General features: G+C 44.3%; 2 protein-coding genes across 14 annotated transcripts in view; one reads left to right on the forward strand and one right to left on the reverse strand.

Moving 5' to 3' along the window:
* mark3a (MAP/microtubule affinity-regulating kinase 3a) overlaps window positions 1–14,144 on the forward strand; it is a 38,879-nt gene extending 24,735 nt beyond the window's left edge. For 5 of the 13 annotated variants that reach the window (XM_076166031.1, XM_076166036.1, XM_076166032.1 and 2 more), the window contains 8 exons: window positions 1,532–1,644; window positions 2,096–2,243; window positions 4,065–4,270; window positions 4,567–4,673; window positions 6,166–6,438; window positions 7,680–7,706; window positions 12,694–12,738; window positions 13,335–14,144. In XM_076166031.1, the coding sequence (XP_076022146.1) occupies window positions 1,532–1,644; window positions 2,096–2,243; window positions 4,065–4,270; window positions 4,567–4,673; window positions 6,166–6,438; window positions 7,680–7,706; window positions 12,694–12,738; window positions 13,335–13,680 (1,265 nt within the window). In that variant the 3' untranslated portion in view covers window positions 13,681–14,144. Of the gene's footprint in view, window positions 1–1,531; window positions 1,645–2,095; window positions 2,244–4,064; window positions 4,271–4,566; window positions 4,674–6,165; window positions 6,439–7,679; window positions 7,707–10,145; window positions 10,226–12,693; window positions 12,739–13,334 lie in introns of all 13 variants that reach the window. The other 8 variants (XM_076166035.1, XM_076166037.1, XM_076166041.1 and 5 more) reach the window with 6 other exon arrangements.
* ckba (creatine kinase, brain a) lies at window positions 13,932–17,774 on the reverse strand. Its single transcript, XM_076166044.1, has 8 exons — window positions 17,636–17,774; window positions 17,117–17,318; window positions 16,323–16,477; window positions 16,101–16,233; window positions 15,636–15,807; window positions 15,389–15,512; window positions 15,115–15,304; window positions 13,932–14,838 (listed from the first exon to the last, which is right to left on the reverse strand). The coding sequence occupies exons 2-8, from the start codon at window positions 17,307–17,309 to the stop codon at window positions 14,660–14,662; spliced, it is 1,146 nt and encodes a 381-aa protein (XP_076022159.1). The 5' UTR covers window positions 17,310–17,318; window positions 17,636–17,774; the 3' UTR covers window positions 13,932–14,659.
* Window positions 17,775–17,985: the final 211 nt, after the last annotated feature.

Genomic DNA, 17,985 nt, shown 5'->3' on the forward strand with positions numbered 1-17,985 from the left:
GAACACAGGCAACAAAATCAGTATTGTTGCAACGGTGTGCCTGGTGGTGAATTGGTGAAGTTTGACTGTGAATGTTGCTGCTGCTGCTGCATCAAAGCACTGAAATGACCTCCTTTTTTAATTATTGACGAGCATTAAAAGAAAAGATGAAACACGATGATGAATAAGTAAACGAGCCTCAAAGTGGCATGCAAGAAAAGAGGGGAGAGAGAGAGAGAGAGAGAGAGAGAGAATGGGTATGAATAGGAAAGCGAAGAGGCAGAGAGAGACGCTTCCCTATCATGGCCTGGATGAAAGAAATAAATGGGGAGCAGTTGCATAACAGCAGCTGTCTCAGCTGTTGGTGCACGTGCTGGTGTGTGTACTCCCTGTAGCCCAGGCAAAGCTGGAAAACGCAGGAGAAATGAGCAACGGGTTCGCCACTGTAATGTTCAGGAATCCCCAAACTCATTTCATACGGACAGGATTTTACAAAACATTTTTCATTGTAATAATTTTGAACCTGCTTACAGATTTGAGTGCTTCAAATGCTGATCTGGATTTGGATTTTGTTCACCGTCTTGTGTTTTGATCAGAATCCAACTGTGTGTGTGTGTGTGTGTGTGTGTGTGTGTGTGTGTGTGTGTGTGTGTGTGTGTGTGTGTGTGTGTGTGTGTGTGTGTGTGTGTGTGTGTGTGTGTGTGTGTGTGTGTGTGTGTGTGTGTGTGTGTGTGTGTGTGTGTGTGTGTGTGTGTGTGTGTGTGTGTGTGTGTGTGTGTGTGTGTGTGGGTGGGAAAGATAAGGAGAGTGGGTTAAAGATAGATGGGTAAGATGGCTATCACTGATTCTGCCTGGTTACAGAGGCAGAGCACGTGTCTCACTCTCCTCCTCTCTGACATCAGCTTTGGTTTGCATGGAGCCTGACGCCACAATGCCTGTTGTTCCCTACAGTTCAATGCTGCAGTTTGTCTAGCATGGATCAAATACTAGATAGTCTTTGATGTCAACTAGTGATGTGTTTTTAATTTTTTTGCTTAAATTTCTCATGGTTGTTGGGGTGAATTACTCCAAATTAAAATGGAAGGTGTCAATCCGAAACCTGCTTCACATGCTGTCAGCTTGCAGAGGGGAGCTGTCAACCAACTGAAAATGATGACAAAGAGGACATATTCAGATTTCCATGTTTTTTTTTTCATAATGGGCAAAAGACAAAATGATCCAGTTGATGTCAGCAGGCCTTGACAGAATTGAAGGACCAATGAAAACTAAGCTTTCTGCACAGTCTGTCACTTGTGTGTTCAACTGTGTATGCATGTCTTCTGCAATTATCAGTATGATGCTGAATGATGGAGGTAGAAATGTACAACTGATTGTCTCTTGCTGAAGAGTTTCCATTTTATATGCACACACAAAGACACACATATGATCCCATTGCAGCAGCTTCTGTGGCACACTTGAAGATTTCTTTAAGTAGGTGTCCTTTGTAAAAAATGATCGGGTCTGTTATTGTCTGAGGTCTTAACGAATCTGCGTTTGTGTTTTGTTTCTGCAGATATAATGGTGGGAATGGGCTACAACCTGGAGGAGATCCAGGAATCTCTTGCCAAGATGAAGTATGACGAGATCACAGCCACCTACCTGCTGCTGGGCAGGAAGGCCTCCGAGGTACAAACATTGACCCGTCCAGATCTGTGTTTAGTCCATGGTGGCTATGAATGACTTTTTTTCATTTTCATTCATTGTGACTAGTTCTGGTTTGTTACTGCAAATGATTTGTACACGATCATAAAGACTGCTTGTGCTGCTGTGGGGTACAAGTGGGACCAACACCAGAATTAAATTCCGATAAAGCGAATAAGCAGATGGGATGCTCTTCATGATTAAAGCACTGCTTAGTTATTAAGACTGGTTACTCTGCTGTTGTCCTCACAAGTCATCATCAGTTTGACTTTCGTCTTATTACCCAAATATTACTGTAAATGTTTTGCGCTCCGTAAAATACAAACCGAAATATTAACTAGATGAGTTTAAGTAATCTAATGGCATTGTATGTGTGTTTTGTTTTGTTTTTTTAAACTGTCTAATGTGTGTGTGTGTGTGCTTGCTCACCTTCCAGCTGGAGCCCAGCGAATCGGCCTCCAGCAGTAATCTGTCTCTGGCTAAACCGAGACCCAACAGTGAGGTGAATGGCCAGTCACCCTCCCACCTTAAAGTCCAGCGGAGCGTCTCCTCCAACCAGAAACAGAGGCGATACAGCGAGCAAGGTGAGTCAGACTGCTGCTCCCATCATCTTTATCCTCTTGGGACTCACTCACTCACTCCCACAATCAAAGTAGTGTCTAAAAATTCCATTTGCTTGTTTCAAAACCACAAAGGACGCAAACAATAGAGAAGATTCTTTGTTTTAGTTTTTTTTTTGTTTCATAGAGATTCCAATGTTGGAGTTTCGTGTACTTCCCAATTATTTCTTGAAACCTTACATTTTCATCGCATACAAAAAGTAGTTGTTGATCTTAGGAACTCCATCCATCACTTCCTAAACCATCAGGAACGATTGGTCTTGTTACAAAATGGGTTCCTTGGTGTCAAACAAAGTGGAGGTCCTGTGTGAAAGGTAAAGCAGTGAACGCAATTTCATGTTGGTTAGGGAGGGCAGTGACTCAGTCGGTAGAACTTCCGCCTGGTAACCGAAGGGCCGCCGGTTCGAGTCCCTGCCGAGGTGCCCCTGAGCAAGGCACCAAACCCTCAATTGCTCCCCCCTCTGTAATGGGTCTGCTAAATGATCGTAATGTAATGTTATCACTTCTGAGAAATGTACATAGTTAGAGTAAATTGGGCAACCTTCAACATTTCTGAAACGTTAAATCCCAATAAGGTGTCACAGTTGAATAAACTAAACACAGAGCAAACAGCGGTGCGCCTCTCTCTCCTCATATATGTTGCTTTTCCTCAGTAGCTTTTTGTCACTATCACGCTGATGAGGCATTTAAATCAAAGCAGTCGTATGGGGACAGATCTTTAACCTCCTGGTCTAACACTGCATTTCACAAGCTTGACCTGAAGCACAAGACCTTTGTGACACGTTCAGTTGCTGTTTAATACTCTTCACAAAAGAGTTGTACTGTTCTGATTTGCAATATAAACTTGTAACTCCCTGCTTTCTAAATCTTTTCTATGAATATAATTTGAAGTCAGGCTCATGTCGGCTCAGACTGCACAATTTCAGAACTACCCAAAATCCCTGAACTGCTCAAATGAGAAACAATCTTTGCTGTAATTAACTATTTTCATAATGTTGTGGTATCACCGCAATACACAAGTGAGATCTCCAGGGTTTCTTCAGTCCTGGAAATCCTGTAATTGGTATCAGTACCCTAACTCCAGACCATCATATACTTTTACTTAGACAGAAGTCTTTCAGTCTGTTTCTCAGCTGAATGGTGAAGGCAATGACATTGACTTTAATTTCAATGTTATCTTTTGTAGTTTCCTTCTTTTGTAATTCTGTAATGCCCAATCCCTTACCAACCCGAGAGCAGAGAACAGCCTCTCAACATCTGCAGTCTGGGCAGGTGCTATGAGGGCTTCAGCTTCTGCTAGACTTTGAAAACTCGTGCACGTCGGATGACCTCCAAACTGCCGGCGCACTTCAACATATCCCTTAGAAGTCCTTATACTTGTTACAGCATGGAAAAACAATGGAAAAAACTTTTGAATTATTGGGCCAAAAAAACAATAGAGGACATGCCAGAAATTGATACTCTGGAAACCTCGTGCAAGAAATGAAAACACGGGGAAAACTGTAGACCATATGAAAACATGCAAGTACCAGCATGGAGCCATAAAAGGAGGAGCTGCTTCGTGGTCCAGGGAATGTGTGTAGTGAAGTCAGACTAGTCATAATACTCTGATTGGCTACTGCTCCATGCCTGTTTAACATTATTTTATATCCACCTAACCTAGAAGAACATCAAATTCCTTCAAAATGTTGGTTCAGACTTATCAATTGTCGTACACAAGCGGCAACTTGCATCCATCCATTCATTGTTATAAGTTATATTCTTGTATTTGATTTGTCTCTATAGTTGGTCAGAACGCCCCGTCTGGTCACCCAAAGAGGAGTCAGACAACCACAGCAGAAAACAATGTGAAGGAGGAGAGCGGAGTCCGTAAACCCAGCACACCAGGGTCTCGTACTACAGCCCCCTCCAGCCCGCTGCTGGGGAACGCCAACAACCCCAACAAAGCAGACATCCCCGACCGCAGGAAAGGCGCCACCACTGCCCCCAGCGTGAGTTTCCACTCAGCAAGGACCGGGATCAGTACAGATATGTTGGCTGACATTATGAATTTCTCCTCTCCATTATGTAGTTAATGTTGTTAATCCTGTTTTGTTTTTTTTAAATGATAAAGAGCTTTCTCTTGCCTACAACACAAATGGTAAAGCACTCAACTTGGAATGTAAGACTGTCAGACTGTCAGACTGTCAGACTGTCGCATTGGATTGGAAACAGTCTCGTACCAAAATTCGATTTAGCTTGTATTATATATTAAATCCCATTCTGTGGTTTTGTCCTTTTGTCGTAGCAGAATAACACCGCATCAGCAGGCATGACCAGGAGGAACACGTATGTCTGCAGTGACAGGAACAACACGGATCGTCTCTCTGTCATTCCCAATGGGAAGGAGGACAGGTGAGCTGATCCCATCTCATTATTGGAATAGTCAGTTGTGTCAATACATCCCTTTTTTTTTATATGCTGCCTTTTATTGAATGAACACTATTAATAGTCTGATTGTTTTTGGACGTCTTTAAACATGTTTTTACACCCAAAATACATTTTGTCCCTCACTTATTAGAACTCGGGGTGTAAATGTCAGATTGACAGATGCAGAGACAAACTGGGTCAATTCAAAAATACATCAATCCTTACTGATGGAAGAGATCAGAAGATGAGACTATCCATCATCGCATCCTCTTATTTTCTTTCCTTTTTTCTTCTATTTCCTTCTATTTCTCTCATTTCCTTTTTTATGTAGTGTATTTAGACTTCACACTGTTCACTGCGGGTCTTTGCTCACATTGGCCTGATGAATAATGGAAGACTTTTTGATGTTGTCTCCAAATGTGACACTACTTTTCCTTTTTCTCATCTTATTTTTCATTTCATTTTCGTTTGTGTGGTGGGGCTTGTTCTTGTTCTTTGGTAATGGGGGCATGAGCAGCATGACTGGAATGGCTCGTGCTGTCAGCCCCTCCTCCTCTACCTTTGCTCGCGCTGCATTCGGTCCCTCGTCCAGTTCGATGCAGCTGAGGTCTCAAACCGTCAGCCCTCTGTACGCTTGCCAGGCAGGCTGGGCCGCTCTTCCGCACTCCTACTACGCTCTGGACTACAGCTCGCCCAAGTAAGACAGCAGGGCCTCCAGTCTCCCCTGTCTGTCTCCTCTGTCCTTTCTCGAGTCCTTTCGGTTCCCCTCGCTAACCCAGAAACCTAGCTCACACCATTTAACAACCAACTAACCCATGGACGTCATATCCCACCCGGACCAACCTCAATCATGTCCATGAGCCAGTGAAAAGCAGTATGGCAAACCTGCTACCTATCTATACAACTTCCCCTGGTGTCAAAGCTAAAGGGACATTAAAGCAACATAGCTATTCTCTGCACTTTAAGAGAGGATGTACATAATGCTGCAGATGCCTCCTGACTCTACCAGGAGGCGCTGAGTTTAACAGGCAAATGAAAATATGCTGTAGTTACACCTTTCCTACTAAATGTATTATTCAAATATTTAAATGTATGTTGTAATTCCTCACATTTTCATTCCCACCAACTCCCCTCGCACCTGCTGGTTTATGAAGGCACGAGCCTCCCGCGTTTACAATAACAAACCCACGCCACTCTGATCCTGACCTGTCCTCCATTTTGTTATGTCGGTCATACCCTTCTATTTGGATCCTTCGCCAATGTGTGACCCTACATGACGGCAAAGTCCTACCTCTCGCTCCTCTGTTGTCCAGGAAGCCTCAGACCATCACCTCCACCTCCATTTCCAGGCCTGACGAACACATTTTAGAATTCCACTTTCATGAGCCCGATAAGAGAACGCAGAAAAAACGTCATGGCTTTAAATCCAGATTGTAACGTCATACTTTTCTTACTCCCCCTCCTGCGTCGCCCGCAGCAGCGTCGCCGTGTCGCCAAGTGGCCAGAGGAACCCGGTGGCGTCGACCCACAGCATCACCAACGCCACCACGCCCGACCGACTCCGTTTCCCAAGAGGCACCGCCAGCCGCAGCACCGTCCACGGGGGCCAGCTGAGAGACCGCCGCACCGCTACCTATAACGGACCCCCCGCCTCGCCCACCCTCTCCCACGACGCCACACCCCTCTCCCAGACTCGCAGCCGTGGAACCAGCAACCTTTTCTCCAAACTTACTTCCAAACTCACCCGCAGGTAAACAAAGAAACACCTAACAGCTGGCTCTTCACCTCAGTAAGGTACCAGGGTTTGTTTCCGCCTGTTCAGCGGTCAAATTTACACTCAAACATGTTTACAAAGGGATCTACTGTATGTGCAACTAGAAAGTAGAAAGACCTCGGCCCTGATCAGTCCAGTTTAAGCTCTCCTGACTGTCTGCCTGGATAAGAGGCCAATCTGCACTGTGCTTCATATAATTTAGTTGCTGGGGGAAACACACACACACTGCCCTGTAGAAAGTGATTGATTCATTCGTCTACATTTGTTCATTTGTCACTGTCTGGCTGCCCGACTAAAACATTTGACATCATCTGAATCTGAACTAGCTGTTGATGAAATTCATAAACAAAATTGAATCTGCAGTTTTTAGCCCCAAAACTTTTTTATGAATTTTGTCGATAATGTTTGAGATCTTTTTCTTTTTTTTTTCTTTATTGAAATGTCGTCATGACATCAAACTGCTACAGTCACATCTCCAGTTTGTTTGGTATTTAGAATCTGACATTTTTCGTGTTTGGTCCCATTTCATGCTGTGCAGTCTCAATTGATTGCTAGAAAATGAATCCGCGACTATTTGGCTTTAAGAGGTTCAAATCCCAAATATCAGCTGTTTTTATTATCTCAGATGTGAGAATTTTCTGCTTTTTTTTCCATAAGCGCTTAAATAGAATAGAAACATTTTGCTTACATTTTGTTTTATGGATTAAGCAGATTCTAAGAAACCACAAAAAAAAATGTTTCACCCAAAATCTGACCACATTTGTCTTGGAAGAGGACGAAGATATTGTCCGCCATCTGCATATTTGATTTCAGCAGAGTTTAAACCTCTATTTTAAAAAAAAAAAAAAAAAAAAAAAAAAAAAAAAAATCCAGTGACTGTTTCTATGAGATCTGCTCACTTACTGGTTTTGCCTGGTTGATTAGATCTAACCAGTAGCGACCTGCTCAAATCATTGTCACAGTGCAGACAACTGTAGTATTCAAGAAAAAATTACAATCAATTCTTCTGAAAATGATGTGAAACAGGCAGCCAGGCAAGCGACATGCTCTTGCAATGACTGATCTGAAATGAGGAATTAAAATCCAAATCCTTTAACAATTGACTGTTGATGATTCCAATCACCCCATTTCCTTCACTCATTCAGAATTCTCATCCCCCCCCTCTTCTACTTCCTCCTTCACCATTTTCACTGTTTCTTTGTCTGGTTCTGTTGTAGAAACATGTCATTCAGGTTTACCAAAAGGTAGGACTTTTGTACTGCCCTCGCTCTGTGCCAAAACAACCTAACCAAACAACTCACTCTGAAACGTGACGCGTGGGGCTGCTGGAGCTTAACTAACACACCGCTTAGCACAAACTGTCACTGGGTATGTATACATGCACATAGTCATCTGGTTACAATTCCTAGTTGGATTGAAGTCGTCTGAATGTCAAAACATTGGTAACTACATAGTAACTACATAGTAACTACATAGTAACTAGGGTTTATATCACCTAGCTTGGTGGTATGGCTCGGTTCTTTTTTCTGTATAGAAATGGGATGCTATAAGGACGTTGGATGACAGTATTGGAGTGTTTTCAGACCTGAGTTCATTTGCTTTGCTCCGATTCAGGGAGTAAACCAAAAATATATCAACAAAAGTCATGTGACGTGGCTTATTCTGCTCATTGACATGTTTAGGAGAAACTAGATTTGATTAGAAGACAAAGTGCTGAAGACCAGACGTGGCTTCACATGATGTGAAGAAGGCATGCTGCCATTAGATGTGTTGTGTTGTGGCAGGCATAACCATAGTATTGATGCACATGTTGATTCTTTACAGTGTTAACAAGGCTGCCGTGCTGTCTATGGCAAATTGGTTTGGCTCACACCCTTTAACTCAGAGCTTTAGCATTATCAAGATAGCCAGAAAGTCCCATTTATTGTGTATTGTCTTCTTTGTCTGACATTTTATGAAACATAATTCTTACCTATACGGTATGATTCTAATGTGGCACTAGAACAAGACTTTGGGTAAACGTGCACTACATCATACCCAACATATTCATTTGAAGATGTTTGGTAACTTCGGGTGGTAACATATCGGGGCTTACCCCCTTTTCATATCGTCCAATTGATTTGCTGTGGATAAACAAAGGTAGAGTTTCTATTCTCTGGTTCTAGATCTCTAGATTTCCTTGGAGTTGTCAGAAATTGTTTGCTTCATGTTTTACTCCTCATAACAAACCGCTGCAGAGTTAATTTTTTGGCGGGGGGTGGTTGACCCAAGTGTTATTGCTGGGGGCGCTCCAAATGAACCAGGTGTGAAAACAACTCTCCTCATAGACTCCATTATTAATCCGATCAAAAGAAGAAACACTGACATTCACAAGTTGACAGGAATTGCAACAGTATTGCATTGATGAGATGAGATCAAGTGTGGTCTGTGCATGTAAATGTACTCAGCGTGGCTGTGGTTGATCTGGATGGATGAAGGCTGATTGTTGAGGCAGTTTTAACAGTCAGTCAGTGGAATAACACAGCAACAGCAAAAGCAGCTTGCCACTAATCAATCGCCATCGCATGCACAGGCTTTTGCTCCCACTGCTGCCATTAATTGTGATTTTTGTTTTTCACTACAGCAAATATTATTTTATTTTTCCTTTTTCTTAACAGCTCTGTGAACTAACCCTGCTGGCGGAAAAAAATGCACATTTTTACAACACGCCTCAGTGGTAAACCCATTCTGGAGATGAAGTGATGTAAACATACTGAGCGAGGACCAAACGGAGCTCAATCTCATCATCTCTTTGTCCTATACTTTGACAGTCCCGTCTTTATCTTTTAACCCCGATTGTGGTGTTCCTGCAGGGCTTTGTAGTTTTAATTTATTCAATCATGGTTAATTACATGTGTTATTGCTGTTTTTTTGAATTGCAGATCCCAAAAATACGCACATTTTTAGAGACTCGCAGACTCAAACGTTCCATTTTGTCGTCCCGTTACTGCTTTTTGTCACAACTTTGATAATATCATCCCTTAACCAGCGGATAGTTGATGAATTTCTCAGTTCAACATCATGGTTGTGTGTGTGTGTGTGTGTGGGTGTGTGCGCAGAGTTGGGGGGGGGGGAGTTGCATCGTAGGGTGTGAAGCCGATCTGTAATCAGACGAGGATGCTGCAGTGGAGGGAAATCCAAAACCTAGGAGAAGGATGTTTAATGTTAAACTGCATTCCTGTAGCCCATCCCGCTGAATGACTAAATGGCCACAGACAATCGGAACCAGACCTCATCACACTGATCGCCACCAGGGAGTGTGTGGCTTCTAGGACAGCATAGTGCCATCTAGTGGCTGTTAGGCAGAGATTCCCGATGAGCCCGAGCTTCAGTTGAGTGGATCTGTGTAGGTGAAGAGCTGTCATGACACAACCATGTCATCTCATCTCTCACTCTGTCCCCTCACTTTGACTTTCTTCTTTGTTTTAATTTCTCATCAAATCTCAGTGACGTGGCTTCCCGGGACTCGTTTCCACCGTCAGAACCTTTTTGATATCATTTTTCTCCTCACAGGACGTTGGGTTCCGTCACCTCCCCACCCCCTCCTCCTTCACTCCTCTCTTCACAGTGTGTGTATGTGTCTTCTTCTAACCGTTCTATGCCCTATAACTTTTGACCTCTTACTGCTCTTCCTCTCCGTCCAGGGTCAGTATTGACCCGGCCAAACGGCAGACAGCCAAAACAGGGCCTGCCATCCCTTCTACCCAGGGAGCAAAGACCCTTAGTAAGTCTTCTGTCCTCTGGTCTCTTTTCCGTCCTCCTTTCTTTCTTGTTATCATGCTTCCATCCTTTTTTTTTTTTTTTCCTTTTTTGGCTTGTCGTCTTATCATACGTGAAGTATCTTTCTCTCTCTTTCCTGTCATGTGTCCATTGATAAACACACCCTCGGTTCAGAATCCGTCTTTCTTTCCCATTCAGGAACAGAAGAAATAGGTGTGTGTAGGAAGCCGCAGATGAACATTTAGAGTAAAGGGTGTTTCAGTTCCTCGGGACTTTGTCACTGGTGTGAAGGGAATCCCTCCAACCTTCACCCGTCTCCTTCCTCCCCCCCCCTCTTCTATTTCAAAACATGCACAGCCGCTCCAGGATTCGCTGTCCGTTTTTTTGTCCCTCTGAGGTGTTGGAGGCGCAGTCACTTCCTCCTCCACCCATCCTGTTTTTCTGTTCTCCCAGCTGCAGTGCATGCTGGGAGCCTGACACCATAAACTCATGTGCTGTCAGATGAGAGGAGGACCGCCTGCAGCAAGCCTGGCGAGGTCCACGCCACCGTTTTTTCTTTAATCTGCCTCAATTACTGAGACGTAGTTCTGCGCTGCCTCGGAGAGCGGTGGAACAGTTTTCAAACGAAGCTGGACCTGGTTTGATAGTCAGCCATGTTGGTTTAGGGGCGGGTTTCTGATATTTTCACCAACATTGTAGCATTGCTGCCCCTCTGCCTAAACTCTCCTGCCCTCACACACACGTCATTCAGTCCAGCGTTATCATAGAGCTGCTTTTCGCTGAGGCAGTCCTCCTTCTTCTCCCTTTTTAACTTCTGCTTATGTGTTACTCGGTTTGTGGCGCACATCACATCAGCTCTCCCCGGCTCACACCTTGATTTCTTCATCTATCTTCACTTTTCTTTCTGAATGTGAATCCCTCTACGCTGCAACACATCCAGCATATTACCAGTAATCGTCTCGGTATCTTCCACTGAAGTGTTTAGTCAGTTTCCATGCTGGAATGCATCTAATCGCCCCGTCTGGCTGCTAAGAAAAGGAGGAAGTGAACTTGTTCACTGGAACTTGTGGTTAGGTTTTTAGAGGCTGTATTCACTTGGCTTCCTGTTGCTAAGAGCCCAAACTGTCTCTCACTTTACATGTGTCCTCCCAAAGCAGTATCAGCTTTACCTGTGACAGTCTGACACACACACAGACACACACACACACACACACACACACAGACAGCCGTGTCACAGTGGCACCATGCTGAGTTTAGGTTTGAAATACTTTCCATGCTTGAAAGGAGAAGAAAACGAAATGGTGACATTTGGTTAAATTGGCAGAATTTGGCTTTACAACAGAGTTTTAATAAATGAAGACTCTACAGATTCAGCACATGAAATTCAGCTTCTTGGTTATTGGTCAAGCTGAGAAATGAGAACATTGAAGAGATTCTATCCTGGATGGGAGAGCAGATAGCAGGGGTAAGAATGAGAGGTGGTCTGGAGATGACTTGTTCTTGACTAATATTGCTGTCATCTCCTTGACTACAGCTAGAGTGCTGCATCATCGCTGTTGTCACACTGCAGACAAACGCCATTTTAATAATACCTCGCTGTCAGCTGAGAATATGAATTATGACAGAGGACGTTCTGGGCGTCGCTGTGTGTGTGTCCATGATTTTGATAGTAGTTCTGTGGGTGAAGCAAAAATAGAACACATGAACTGAATCGACACACACTCCACCTCGCCTACAGCCAGTGTTAACACAAATGTTACTTTTAAACATTGTGGCTGCGCAACAACACAGATATTATTCTTTTTTTGATTTTTGCGCACTAACAAGCTTACACATACTTAACATGTTTGGTTTACAGTGTAACCGTAGTTGTAGTTGCTTTATTAATTACGCTGTTGAAAAGGTTGTGGCAAAGTTAAGGATTTGAACTAGCAAATAAGTTACGTTACATTCAGCCTCCGAAGCCTTTTCATCAGAAAAGCCTTTTCATCTTCACATGCCGAGTGTCGCTCCTTAACACAAATAACACTGGATCTGTGTGTACGAGTGTCTGTGGGCTGTGAGTGTTGCATACCTGTGGACTCTGGTATGTTTGGTATTGTCCTCAACACGCTTTCAACCTTTTTCCTCTTTCTACTCCAGGTGTTAATTTTAGACATCCCAATGTGAATTGTCACTGTTTATATCTCCGTCTTTCTCTCATGGTTCTTCACTTGACGGCACTGGAAGGAGAAACCTTCCACGTCTCTTATGTGTGTGTTTTTATGTTTTTGGTGGTGGCGCTCGTGTTGTTTCACTTTTGTTCTCTTTTTTTTTTCTTTCTCTCCTACATCAACTGTCTGTATGTCACTGGAATTAATCTAAAAAAAAAATATGTGAGCACAATCCACGTCTCTTTCTTCTTCTTCTCTCCCCCCCCCCCTCCCCCCCTCTCTCCCCTTCCTCACTTTCTGATCTTCTCATGCGCCCCAGAGTCTCAACCGAGTTTGAGAGAAACGGGAGACTTGAGGGCTCAAGGTGAGGCTCACCGTCCCCGTGTTGGCCCACTTCTGTTTCTACTGTAGTCTGTCCTCGTCCCATATCTCTTCAGTCTGTCAGAACAAACATGCGTAGGAAAGCATCCATGCCGTGTTTCTCCTGGGATGTTTGAATGTGTCGAGGGCTCAGAATCAGCCTGGTGTTTTTATAGCTTTGTGTTTTGGTTTGTTCCTTTTGTTTTAGTTTGCATGGTGCTCTTACTTGTGTGCTGCTACGTTTGCCTTGCATGTTTTTTTTTATTTTTGTCAACCTGAGGCGTCGTCTTAATACCCGACCAACGAATTACTCCAGCATGGATGTGTCCTGGTGGGATACTGACCCCCAACCACAAGCTGAAGGCTGCTGACGTTTTGGCTGGTGGCTGGTGGCCACTTTGGCAGAGAGGCTTTTCTTGTTACACCAAAGACAACATTCAATCTTTGGTGTATCTGTCAAAGTGGCTGCTGTATGCTTGAACCCACCAGGCTCTGTTTTTTTTAAAATAAACCAGATATTTCTAACATTGTAATGAACAATTCGACAAGTCAAGTCTGCCAACGCTGAAACCTTTTGTGTTTGTGCTCTTCCTCCCACAGTCGCCATGTATCTGGGGATCAAAAGGGGGAAAATAAAGACGGTAAACCCCGCTCCCTCAGATTCACTTGGAGTATGAGGACCACGAGCTCCATGGAGCCTTGTGATATCATGCGGGAGATTCGCAAGGTGCTCGACGCCAACAACTGCGACTATGAACAGCAAGAGAGTTTCCTCCTTCTTTGCGTCCACGGGGACGGGCGCGCCGAGAACCTGGTCCAGTGGGAGATGGAGGTTTGCAAGCTGCCCCGCCTCTCCCTCAACGGAGTCAGGTTTAAAAGGATATCCGGATCATCCATCGCTTTCAAAAACATTGCTTCCAAAGTTGCCAATGAGTTAAAGCTATGAACAAAAATGGTTTCAAAGTATACATAAATATATCTAGAAGTATTTAAGCTGTACAATCATCCAAGTAGCAGTTTCCAAATGTGTCCTTTTTAAAAAAACAAAACAAAGCAAGAGTATGTATTGAATATTAAAATGTATAGAGTAAGGCTTTTGGCAATAATCACTGAATTACCTACTAATATCTCAGTCTATTCTGGCCACACGGGGTCGACAGTAACGAGTTGAATGATTTGTCATGCTGTGAATGTGGACAAAGAGCATTTCTAGTCTTATTTATTTCATTTTTATTTTTTTTTTCTCCTGGAAAATTAACGTGTTTTCATTGTAAATATTGTATCTTACTTTCAAGACTGCAATACTCATTTTCTTTTGTATTTTTGTTCAAAAGTAGAGATGGGAGTTCATGTAAATGCCCATATGGTGAGGTTCACTCATGTCTCAATTAAAGTGTCCGTCAACATGAACTAGCTTGACTGATTACTTTTGTCACGACACACTAAGGACATGCGTTTCCCTAAATAGCTTGAGCTGTAGTGTTGGAGGTTTGAACCTGGTGTTAATGTGCTGATTTGTCCAAGTTATCAAGTGAAATCTGGTTTCTTATGTGCAGATCCTGTTGACCTGCTACAACTGACATTAAATATCAGTTCCAATGAGATTGTACACGCATTTAGACCAATGGCTCATGGCTGTTACCATTTATATTCATGTAGTAGAGTTCTCTGCAGGTTGACTGTCCAAACACTGAGACCTCTACACATCTGAACAATCACTGCCTAAAGTAAAGAAGCAAGTTTTGAACCAGAACAATTTATTTTCCGATCACCTTACAGGATCCATTTTAAACATGAACTGTCATCTTAAATACAGCAACAAACCAAACTGCTTAACACAGAGTGCATCATTCTGGGACGGAGTCAAACGTTCATTCAAAAGGAGTGGAGGGGGAACTGCAGGTGCTGGTCGTTGGGATGGGTTTTTACTTCTGTGCGGGCATCAGGTCGTCGATGGACTGGCCCTTCTCCAGCCTCTTCTCCATGTCCACCAGCAACTTCACTCCGTCCACAACCATCTGGACCAGCTCCACCTCAGAGAAGCCCAGTCTGTCAGCGTTTGAAATGTCAAACACGCCACCGACAGCAGCCGTGTCCACACCACCTGATGGCGATAAACATTTAAGAGGTTTGTTTATTGGGTCTGAAGTAGATGAGGTGCTTTATTCATGCCCTTGAGGAAATCTAAGCATCCTGGAGCTCAAAGGACAAAGCATGTAATGGGTAAATATTCAAAAGAAGCAAGGGAAAGGATTTATAGACGCTAATCTGAAAATGGCACCATCTAGGGCGAGACGTATCTAAAATTAGTTTTCTAAATCCGTTTGTCTCATTACATATTTTGATAATCCAGGTTTCTAAAGGTGGTGCGACATCTTACCAGTTCCACGTTTCTGGAGCCTCAGCTTCTTGAGAGCGTCCTCAAACTTGGCGTGCTTGCTCATATTTGGCAGCTTGACGTGCACGCCGGCACGCAGGCCGGTGCCGAGGTTGGACGGGCAAGTCAGGACGTATCCCAGGTGCTCGTTCCACATGAACGCGTGTCCTCTGTCCTTGAACAGGCTCTCAATCTAAACACAGAATAGTTCCACGCGTCATCCAACCATCATCAAAGCATATTCTGGTAGTTATGTTATTCTTTCAGTCCTACCAACCTTTGAGAGCCCAGTACAGAAGCGAGCAAACACTTCCTTCATGTTTCCACCTTTCTGCATGGAGATAACGCGCAAGTGATCCTCCTCATTCACCCACACAAGGAATGTCTTATTGTCATTGTGCCTGTGGACAGATGCAATTCATATCATGAATGATAAAATGGCCACGCTGGATGACAAATACCGAGCCAACGTTGAGGTCAAACTAACCACAAAGAGCAGAAAGGTAAAGAGAAGACAGACTCACCAGATTCCCCTGGCATCAGGCCAGTCACGGCCCATCCCGGAGGCCAGCAGCAGAGGAGACACAGGCTTGTCAAACAGGAAGTGGTCATCGATGAGCTGCTGCTGCTCAGCCTCTGTCATGTTCTTCAGGGCGTAGTACTTCCCCTTCAGGTCTCCTGCCAGGGAGGCCAGAGCTGGAGAGGAGGGAGGAGGGGAGATGGTGTCAGACAGCAGAGAGATGCTGCACCTTTCACACAAAGTGCTGCCCTGTGTACCATCTTCTGCCACTAGAGGGTACCAACTGCTACAAGTTAATCAGGCAGCATCATGTTGGACAGCTCTCTGACATCACTGCCAACTACACTGCACATCTCAGTAGAGCAGCACTTTCACCTGTGTGGATGAGTATACCTATGCACAGATATGGAGATGTGCCATCCATCAGTGGTTCCGTTTCATTCTGTCCTGGGATCCATTGTGTTCTTACCTTCAATGGAGAGCGTCTCCACAGCACGTCTCTCTCCTCGGCTGCAGTGTGGTGGCAGGCAGAAGCCGCGGATGCTGCGGCCCGTTCTGACGCGGGAGCTCAGGACGTAGTTGGGGTCGAGGTCGTCGCCGCCCTGATCAAGGACGCACAATCAATCATGTCAGTGACAGCTACGTGCATATTCAGCCAGGTTTCACGAAACAGGCTGCTGTGCTGCAGTACCTTCAGGTTGCCTGAGTTGATGTCAGTCTTGTGCTTGTCTGTGGGTTTGTAGCCTCCATGTCGGTCCTGGATCACTGGGTCCAGCAGCTCTTTGAAGACCTCGTAGGTCTCCTCGTCTCCAGCCACACAGCCCACAGTCATGATAAAGGGATGGCCTGCACACACAGTTACAGGGTCACTACTGAGACAGTGGACGGCAGAGCAAATAGACCAACAACCTGTCTGACACTGCTCAATGTCATCAGGTCCCTGGATAGAACCCTCATCTGAATGGCATCTACAATGCAGCCGTTCGGGACAACCCTTTACATATCCAGGGTGCCTACCATGAGCATGCGGTTGTGGTGGCAACCAATTCTAGGAAATCCTCCTCAGCTTTGCCACAGCAAAATGGACACATCCCACACAGTAAAGCCAAAGCTGCTTTAATGGGTTCTAAAATTCTTTTATTGTAAGAGTGAGAGTCCCACACAAAGCTCATCTAGCTGTGGCTGATAACTTCATCTACACTAGCAGCCACTGTATAAGGAAGCCCGCATAATAAAACAGTCAAATCAGTCATGGCTGCATTAGCTGCCGCCCTGCATACATTATGCAACTGCTCTGACAAAGGACCACTTAAGCGGATGACAGACTTCGACCGTTTCAGCTCTCCGTGTGTGTGTGTGGTTATGGTTTATCCCTTTCACAAGGTCATGATGCAAAAAGACAACAAGATGCCTCCAGCCTGCGGCCATTAGAGGCGGAACAGATGGCTGCTTCAACGAAAAGCCGCTTGAGTGGTTTTTTTTTACCTGGGTTATCAATCCCGGTCTGGATGACATCATCCACAGTAAATCCGCTGGGTGTCTCCTTGCTCCTCAACCGCTCGTACATAACGGGAGTCAGGACCTTGGCCATGTGGTTGTTGTGCTGGGTCAGGTCCGGGTACTCCTTCTCAGAGTCGTACTTCAGCTTCATCTTGTTGTGTGTGTTACCGAAAGGCATGATTGAACCCTGGGTGGAGGATGGAGGAAGAGAGGCGGTGAGACATGAGTCAGACACACACACACACACACACACACACACACATACAGAGAGAGACAGAGAGAAAGAGAGAGAGAGGGGCAGGAAACCATTTCACAATTTGTGATCCGACTGTGAATTAAGCACAAATTATACAATCTTGTTGAATAATATCAACTCAATTCATCCATGCATCCGGAAGCGAAAATACTGAACCGTTCACCACTTCCTATATTTAACCAAAAACGCAAATAAAAAACGCTGCTTAATTCATTATATGAATAAAAAAAAAAAATCTCAATCGTTACCTGTTGTCTTCTGATTTGAGGTTGACTACTACTACTAGGTGTCGACGCTAAGATCCCTATGTTTCCAACCGAGGAGTCCCACAGATGACCGGCCACGTTCACACAGCTCTGCGACTCCAGATGTCAGCCCTGACCTGTATATATAGCAGACCTCCTCGCTTCTCATTGGTCAGTATTTGTGATCCATTCATTCTATTGGACTGCCGAGTAGCTTCCGCGTGTGCCGGGACTGTAGCCGAAACATAGCCGTTATTCAGTCTGCTCCACATTAAACTCACTAGATCGATCATTTTTTAAAGTTTAAAGACAAGACATTTTTTGTAAAGCTGTAAATAAAAGAGATTTGTGTA

This window comes from Genypterus blacodes, unplaced genomic scaffold, assembly GCF_046128005.1.
Source record: "Genypterus blacodes isolate CSIRO-AG114 ecotype Tasmania unplaced genomic scaffold, CSIRO-AGI_Gbla_v1 ptg000154l_1, whole genome shotgun sequence".
NCBI classification, from domain to species: Eukaryota; Metazoa; Chordata; class Actinopteri; order Ophidiiformes; family Ophidiidae; genus Genypterus; species Genypterus blacodes.